General features: G+C 45.5%; 1 protein-coding gene across 1 annotated transcript in view; it reads right to left on the minus strand.

Annotated features, from left to right (window-relative positions):
- Window positions 1-8,520, minus strand: part of RORA (RAR-related orphan receptor A) — a 17,487-nt gene extending 8,967 nt beyond the window's left edge. Inside the window, exons 1-3 of the mRNA XM_009865263.1 lie at window positions 8,392-8,520; window positions 2,298-2,439; window positions 578-973 (exon numbers count right to left, since the gene is read on the minus strand). Of these exons, the coding sequence (XP_009863565.1) occupies window positions 578-973; window positions 2,298-2,439; window positions 8,392-8,520 (667 nt within the window). The remainder of the gene's footprint in view (window positions 1-577; window positions 974-2,297; window positions 2,440-8,391) is intronic.
- Window positions 8,521-8,534: the final 14 nt, after the last annotated feature.

An 8,534-nucleotide genomic window follows, 5' to 3' on the forward strand; every position in this document is an offset into this window, starting at 1 on the left:
ACTTGGCAACATTCAAAAATTTTCTTAAGTATCTGGGGTCAGATTCTCCTCAACCACTTACCAGTGGTTGAGGAGAAATTATCAAAACTTACAGATTCAAAAATTTTCTGAAGTATCTAGGGCCAGATACTTAAGATTAAATTAGACTGGTGCTTTGGCTTTGTATTTCCCAGGTAAAGAGCAGAAGAAAATCAGCCTTGTCACTTTTTCTTCGAAAGCCAGAGTATTAAGGCAACGGAAAAAGAAGGTAAAATGTGCAAAAATAATCTGCAAATAAAAAAAGAAAAATATATACTCTGTTTGCTCAGCACTAAAAATTAAGCTTGTTAATCAGTATTCAGAGGGTTCTGGGACAAGGACAAAACCAAAAGCAACACTACCAGAGCTGACCAGCCGCAACCCCCTGGGATTTTTAGCGCGGTTCTGTAAGGCACGTCTTGCACTTCACAGCAGAACGCCCCGGCACGCTCATGGCTGTTGTGAAGCGGCGTTCTCGCCGTCACCTGGCCAAACGTGTCACTTTAATCCAAAGGGTACTATTAAGACAATGACAATGGAAGCTTTTCTCTCTCATTACCTAATTCTGCCATGGACACAGTTGGAGAGGTCTCCCCATTTGTAAAAGAACAATAAGGGAAGAAGCCCGATGCTGGTGTGTAGTCACATATTGGTTCTGGTTTGATTCCATTAATATCAAGACCCGACTGATCTGGAGAAGGCTGTATGTCTAAGTAGAAGCTGCTAACTGCAGAGTCTGCTTTGCTACCTTCAGGGGTATGCCCATCAATGTAATTACTGAGGTCGTCATGTAGCTCTGTTAACCCATTGGTGGTGATATTGTACGTTGGCGTTAGTGGTTCTGCCTCTCCGGGTTGCTGCTGGTGGTCTCGCTGCTGCTGCTGCATTCGATGTTTCTGCACCTCCGCGTACAGGCTGTCCCGCTGCTTTTTTGACATTCGACCAAACTTTACAGCTGAAATACAGACACACAACAGATTACATGGCTGCAAACCCAGAGCTGCCTCGGGTCTTTAAACGCTACGGGGTAAAAAGGCAAATCAGCAGGACGAGCAGACCTGAGAATCACTTCTGTCAGTTACAGGCAGCTACCCCTTAAAACACCCTTTCTACCTGCTACTTAAACAGACCGTTAGGAGTCACTGTTTTAGCTTAATTCAGTAACTTGCCACTTCTATAGCAGAGAGATTTCCTACCATACGTCCACCGAAGCTGGCAGCATTCAAACCCCACCGAGAAGAGCATGTGTGCGTTTCTCTCTCCACAAAACGATGGGTATGCCAGAAGCAACTGGTTTGCAACAGGGAATTCCTAAGAACACAGCATGTTATAGCTGGGACCTGCATCAGCTGTGAAAACCTCGCCGCTTCGGAAGGTGCCTACACCTGGTACTCTTCTAGAGGAGAGCAAACGTGTGGGCAGGACTAGTTGTTACATCATCAGCCACTTCAGGTTTTTCGTTTCATGCACAACTAAAGAATTGAGACAAGGCGACTCGAGAAGGAAACGAAAACAATCTCCTTAATGGGGCCTCGTGTACCCAGAGCAATGCATATGTATTTGTAGGACACGTAGTGTTGCCGTCACCACGGCAGGAGAAAAGACTGAGTCAGATCTTCAAAGTGGGTAAGCGATGGCAGCTTCGTTACTTCTCCGGGGGAGGTGTGCAAGGATCAGCTGCAAATCCAGTTCTAATTGAGTTACATAAGCTCCCACTTTGCAGAGGTGGGTTTTTGTCATTGCACTAGGTGCAATTTTGAGCTTGATATTAACACCACTGCAACACATTTTCTTCAGAACTCTATATGTGAAGGAAACACTGTGCTGTTTTCCCTTTGCGTTTCTTTTCATCATTCATCATACACACATTTAAACTTCTCGATATATTGTGAAACAGTTCAGATCTGTAGCAATGGGGCGAGCAGAGCGCTACCTGCAACTACAGGTCGTCACTTAAACTAGAATGAACACAAAGAAATTATTAATGTTCCACTAATAACTGCACCTTCCAGACAAAGCTCTTTACTGGGAACTGCAGCAGAAGAGCAGGAAAAAAATAAATAAATTCAAGAATGCCCTGATTGATACGCATTTCTGTGAATATACAGCAACATGCTAAAAAAAAACCCCACCCGATGATCTGAAGTGTAAGCCTGATGCACGATTAACTTTTAAATAATCATAAAACGTTAGGGGTTGGAAGGGACCTCGACGGATGATCTGAACACGCAGGACAGGGAACGCCGCTTTGCGTTTCGCGAGGCGCTGGCGGAGCCTACCATCTCGAGACATCCCCACAGCAAGGCATTTCTGTAACCGACAGTGTTGGCAGCGGTTTCGACTAGTTCGGTCGATCAAACAGTTCTTCTGCCGAGGACAGGAGTAGGTAGCGTTGCTCTGCTGACTCCTTCTGAAAAAGCCCTGCAACAGAATTGCAAAACCCAAGTCAGGAAGCTGTTAAGTGGCGGAGCAAATAAAGCCGCTGGAAGGGGGCATACCTAACAGAAAATGAAGTTCAAGGGCACTAGAGTCAAAGAAGTTAAGGGTTTTGTGGTGCTTTTTTTTTTCTCTCTCCTAGAAACAAACAAAAACCAGTAACTAGTAGGAAACAGTTCATAAAACCTCCCCCTGTTATGACACATAAAGGAATTACACGTTTTTTCAGTGACTTTACAGATCCTGTATTACATATGGTACATCAATTCTTTCCAAAGAAGATAAAACTAATTATAGACCTAGATTTCCTATCGCTCCTGGGACAGCACAGACCTCCAAATGAAAAACTCAACAGCTGCCACCATGTTCTGCTCTTCGGAGGTGGCAACGGCAGGTTCTGAGGTTCAGCCGCGCTAAGGTAGGTGTGCGTTTAAAAATATGGAGCAGTTCCTTCCACATTTTTAAAAAATGTTTTTTCTTGATTAGTTTGATGCTGACAACTGAGGTTTTATTCGGTTTATTCCACTTTTGTTTTTCTTTTTTTTTTTTTCCCCCTCTATTCCACAGGATGTAGATTTTTTTAAGGAGGGGAGAAGCCAAAACAGACTTGATGTATCACCTCTTGCCTGAGTCAACTGCGAAGGGTACAGACCCATCTCCAAAGAACGTGAGCCCTGGCAGGTCACGCAGTAGTTCCAGCTTTGCTCTCTCCACCAGAACGGTGCGTGTTAGTAACCAACCACTACGCCGGCTCTTGGCTTTGAAGTGCGTTCCATCTTTTTTTTTTGCCCCAGACTGCCCCAAACAGAAGCTGGTGCGTGTGTAATACCGACTTCACAAGGATTCTGCGAAGACGTAGTCATTCCAAAGCGGCATTAGAGATCAGCAGGTGCATTATTTCAGCTTTATGTTGCCACATAATGGATTAATTAACAGTGCTGCAAAGAAAATACTTCCTCAGAAAGGCTGGGAACCTTTAATTAAAAGCTGGATTTTCCCCAATTTTTCGATTTCTTTGAAGGCCACATTCTAGAGCGCTTCGGCACGTGCACACGCGGTCTGGACACTCGGTGAAATGACAGGAGGGGTTTCTGCGCAGCAGGTGAGAGTCCAGTCTGGGTCGATTATGACCCTTTTATTAAAGCTTTAATGGAGAAACATGGAACATAAAAAAAAATAAAAATGAGGAAACTGTAATCCCGCTGTCCCATACACTGTTCTGTTGCCCTTTTATTCTGATCTTCGTTTCTCTATGATTGAGCTTCCAGCTGATTTTTGATGTTTGTCAGCAGCGAGACGCTCATCATCGAGACTGGAAGTACTGCAAATATTGAGATGTGATGCAAAGAAAACGTGAAATATCATGGAAATTTCTACCATTCCAACATCATGATTGATCCCTCTGGAAGAACCAACTCTTAGGCAAGTAGATAGAGCTGGATTTCCAGCTCTGTTAGCACCCTGGAGCGCAAGTACACGCACAAGTGTAACGCCATTCACCAGAAAAACAGGATTAAGTCTCGACCGGACCAGTGACTTGTTGAACTGCATCTCTGCCTTACCAGCGCCTTAAAATTTCACTTCTCCAAACACTTAGACGGTGGCACCGAACACCGTGCCCACACAGGAACTGTAGGAAATCATCCGCCACCACCAAGATCCCCAAAGTCAGTTTAGTCGCACAATAACCTCAAAAATCGATATGTCTTCCTTGAGCTGAGACGTGCACGGAGTCTGTATTGCCGGTTTGGCTTTTTTCTCTTTATTAAGACTAGTCTTGTCAAGCTGAGGATTATTTTTAGTATTCTAATGGAGAAAATACGGGGCTTTTTTGCTCTTCCAGATTTTCCCTAGAGACACAGCTGCTCAATACATTTTAGCGCACGATCTATCAGCTAAGTTACAGCTTGAAGCTAAATTTTCAATAGAGCAGAGCTGCCTGAAACGGGGGCCTCTAAAAGCACTTGCCATTTACAAACCAGAGATGTAGCAGAGTGCTCTTCAAAACAAACCTTACAATGTTGTGTGGGCATGTTGAAAACATCAGCTGGAACTACGTAAAAAAGAAAGAAAGAAAGAAAGAAAAAAAAAGAAAAAGACTTTGCCTCAAACTGAATGTAAACTCATCCAGAGCTCAGAGATACACGTATCCGAGATTCAGGATTGAATTGACAACAAAGTTAAACTAAAGAGTATTTTTTTTTTACTTTCAAAGTTCTTGTATATCATTGGCATTTATTTGTGAGTTTTCATAGCTTTTGGCGGTCCTTGGGCTCTCATATCATTGTAAGACATGGGGGAAAACCCTATTACAGAAGCCTTAGGTAAGTAAATATAGTTCCTTCCTAGTTTGTTTCCCCCCTTAATAAGAAGGGACATCATATTCTGTTGTTCTGTTTCCTTGCTTTTGCCAGGGGTACGGAGCCAGCTCAAATTTTTTCCAACCAGGACGGAAGAGGTGGGCGCACGCAGGGCGTACACATCCAAGCGTTAAGCAAACCAGCCCGGGCCAGGCGGTTTTAATGGCACGCGTGTCCCCAGCCCTGATTTCACATTCAGCCCACTGCCTGATGGGCCAGAGCGGACACCCCCGCCATCAAACACGCCAACAAAACTGCTGCTGGCTCCAGCAGCGCCCCAACGACGGCTCCTGAGCCCAGTCTGACGCGGCATCACCGAGCTCCTCCGCGCGTCTCCCTGTCTGTGTAAGACGCCTTAACTCGGTGCCAGGAGGGGAGCAGAGCAGATCACAAGCTGGAGCTTCGTCTCCGAGTTTCAGACTCCTCTTGATCCATCCAACGCAATCGCTGGGTTTTCATACGCTGCCAAGAAATCAAGTTCAGGAGGAGGGGGAGAAAAGGGCGCAAGAATTTTTCATCTGCAACAACACCTTGTTAAAAAACGAACTTTGAAATGCAAATGGCAGCTTTTGCAAAGTCTGTGAATAGTTCCAATAACTTTGCTGCTCGGTATCACAGGCGCTGGTGCCTGAGCTTGCTCCTTCGTGGGGGGGAAAAGCCAGTTCTGCTTCCCTGCTGCCCCACACGGCCCCGCGCAGCCTCGCTCTCCACTGAAATGCTGATCTCACGTTTGGGCTTTTGACAAATTTTCATGTAATGAATTGATTCCTACAGTTCATTACCATACCCACTTCCACTTCTGTATACACATATGTCTTAATTAGCTGCTCATTGGCTGTTTCATTACAAGAAAACAGCTGACAGCTGCCTTGCTGCATCCTAATGGCAGACGTTTTGGAATGGCTGCATGCAAGCCTGTGACAACAAAGGCTTATTCATAATCCCGTGATTTATGGCTAATACTTAAAGACTTCCACGTATCATTACGTTTTGCAATATTCTGAGCAATTAACGATTACTTTGGGGCGGGGAGTTGTTCTTTCACTGTTTTCCAAAGCAAACTACCATGAATTTTCTTTAAAGAAACATCCACAAAACTGCTCTCCTAGGGCAGGCGGGTGAACATTCAAGCTGGAATTTCAATCCTTTTATGACACTGAGCACCTATTTTAGCTGTAAAGGAGGACAGCGGTGTGACGCTGTTGTTTAGCAAACTCCGTTCATAAAGTATTTGATAACAAAGTTACAGTGCCACTGAAAATAGAATAAATGTTCTATTTTTAAAAGACAGGAGGGAAAGTGTGTTTATCGGGTTAGACGTGGCTTCCAAACAGCCCTTTCTGTAATGTGGCTCATCGCTCCTCTAGCACCTTTTGCTTGCAATTGGCTAGGAAAAATATCAATTTGAGGTCAATGTTTGCCACATCATGCCACTCCGTGTTCAACAGATTAATGGAGAAAAAAAAAAGAAGTGAATAAATGAAACGAATGAACAAAAGTAATGCAAGATGGGAAGCGCTGATTCACCAGGTATGGTTTCCAAAGTAACAAACACGGACATTCCTCGTAGTTATGACGAGCGAGAGCGTCTTAGGTCTTAAAAGACACAAGAGACAAAAGCCAGTACCTATAAACCTTTGAAAAGGCCAGAAATGCCCTGCATGGGCGGTTTCACGAGACCAACTGCACAGAGTCCAGTAAAGAGAGGGATCACGCGACCGCATTTGTTGGGCATAAACTGACACCGCTGACAGCAAAAGCAAGTAACTGCATCTGCAGAGTAAAAGCCGTAATTCATCAGCAAAAACTTCATTTCAAATTAAACGCTTTGCTGTGTCCTTCAGAAGCGTTCAGGTATTTTCTGAGAATGCTCAAGAGCATTCACCTTTCAGCTATGGGAAAAGAAGCTGGATGTCTCCTAATACAGAGCCAAAGGCTGTTAACAGAGCTCCACACAGATCCGGGGTTTTCCAGCAGTGCTACTACAACAGTAATATTTCAAATCTTGGGCAGCAGAGTAAACTTTTATTTCTGCGTCTTTGTTCCTTGTGTCATTCTTCATCCATGCTTCTGAGTAAAAGTCTTCTATGGCTAATCTCATCTTCCCTTTTCCTCCTATATTATGCTGCATCTCAGCAATGGTCTGATAGAAAATAAACCTCTCTTAAAAAAAAATAGTTTATAATAAGCCACAGGAGCCTGTATAAAACAGAGCGTGACTAGAACTATTTTTTTTCACTGAGGGTGGGGAAAGAGCAGAGGTGTTAATTATTTTTTTAAAGGCAGAGTCAATTCAGCTACATAGATTGATGGGTTGGAGGTTCTCAATGATATTGGTGCAAAACACAGGCACTCATTTAATAAAAACAGCCAGTAACGTTGTAGCACGGTAGGGAATGAAAGCTTCTCCAGGAACACTAAGTGGCTTCATTAGGAAGTTTCAATTCTAGTCAAACGAAACGCAACGCAGCAACAAAAAACTGGTCAGAAAACTTCCCGTCACGTGAAACGCAAGGGTCGCTAACCTGTAGGAGAGCAACAGGACCAGCGGAAGTCAGTTTGACAAGAGGCTGCCTACGATGAGGATCACGAAGTAGATTTTTGCCACTAAAACTTCACTTTAGGTCTTCCATGAATTATATTTCTGGTGGCTACTAGTATTCACACAGTAACACTTAACATTACTACTAAGTAACATCAAAAATCACACCAAGCTGGAGCAACAAACAGTAGGAGCTGAGAACACGTCGCCTGGCTGCTGCTGTGACCGCCCGTCGATTGCTTCTCGTGCTGCCTCTAGATCATTCCTGACAGGTCTGGCTGGAGAGGGTGGCAGCACATCTGTTCACCTGTGATGACTGAAGTCCTGCTCCTGCCACCTGACGCACACGGACGGGTTTGCAGCCCCTCTGCAGAACCTCATGGACTGCCCTGGGATGTCCAACAGTGCCGGACGGCGGCGCCGAGAACTGCAGGACTGGGAACTGGGTCTTTGGAGCAAAGGACTTGTTGCAAAGAAAGGTTTAGTGTAACTGTGAAGAGCAGCATAAGCGTGCTCAAACCTGCAGAGATCACAGCCACAGAAAAGCTGGGCAAAAAAACCCAAAACATACCAATACACACCTGGCTTACTTGGCAGAAGCCAAGCTATGCCAACTTCTTCGCCAGCCAAAATAGTTCTGTTGGGCGAGACTTTGTTGACATTACTGTGGAAGATCCATCTGCTAGAGCAGGGCATTTGAAACGCTGTCTAGGTCACCAGCATTTCAACTCTTCCCCTGAGCTGTGCCCACCAGCGCTCCCCTACCTGTCCCTACTTGCAGGTCAGCCGGGCTCGGGCAGTAGAGCAGAGGGAGCTTCACGCCTGCTCGGCTTTCACGGTTCAAAAGGGTTTTGGCGTGCGGAGGCTGCGCTCCCTCCTGCCCCTGCCCACCAGCGGACTGTTCGGGTGGGATTCTCAGCAGCAGGCTGCACAGAGCTCGCACTGAACTAAATCTGCACCGAACTCGAAGGAAAGCGATTTGCTGGGAAACACAAGGAACTGCGCTCGCTCTTCACTGCCACAACAGGCTGGTACCTGTTGTGCCGACTCCTGGAGGCGCACGAAGGGCTCTTCTGCGAGTCGCTCACGTTCATGTTTATTCCCAGGGAAGCCCAGGCACCGTGACAGAGGAACGCTCGGTGGGCACATCTGTCTCGCGCCCATGGAGCCGAGCGCCT

This window comes from Apaloderma vittatum, unplaced genomic scaffold (genome assembly GCF_000703405.1).
Source record: "Apaloderma vittatum isolate BGI_N311 unplaced genomic scaffold, ASM70340v1 scaffold4712, whole genome shotgun sequence".
In the NCBI taxonomy this organism is placed as follows: Eukaryota; Metazoa; Chordata; class Aves; order Trogoniformes; family Trogonidae; genus Apaloderma; species Apaloderma vittatum.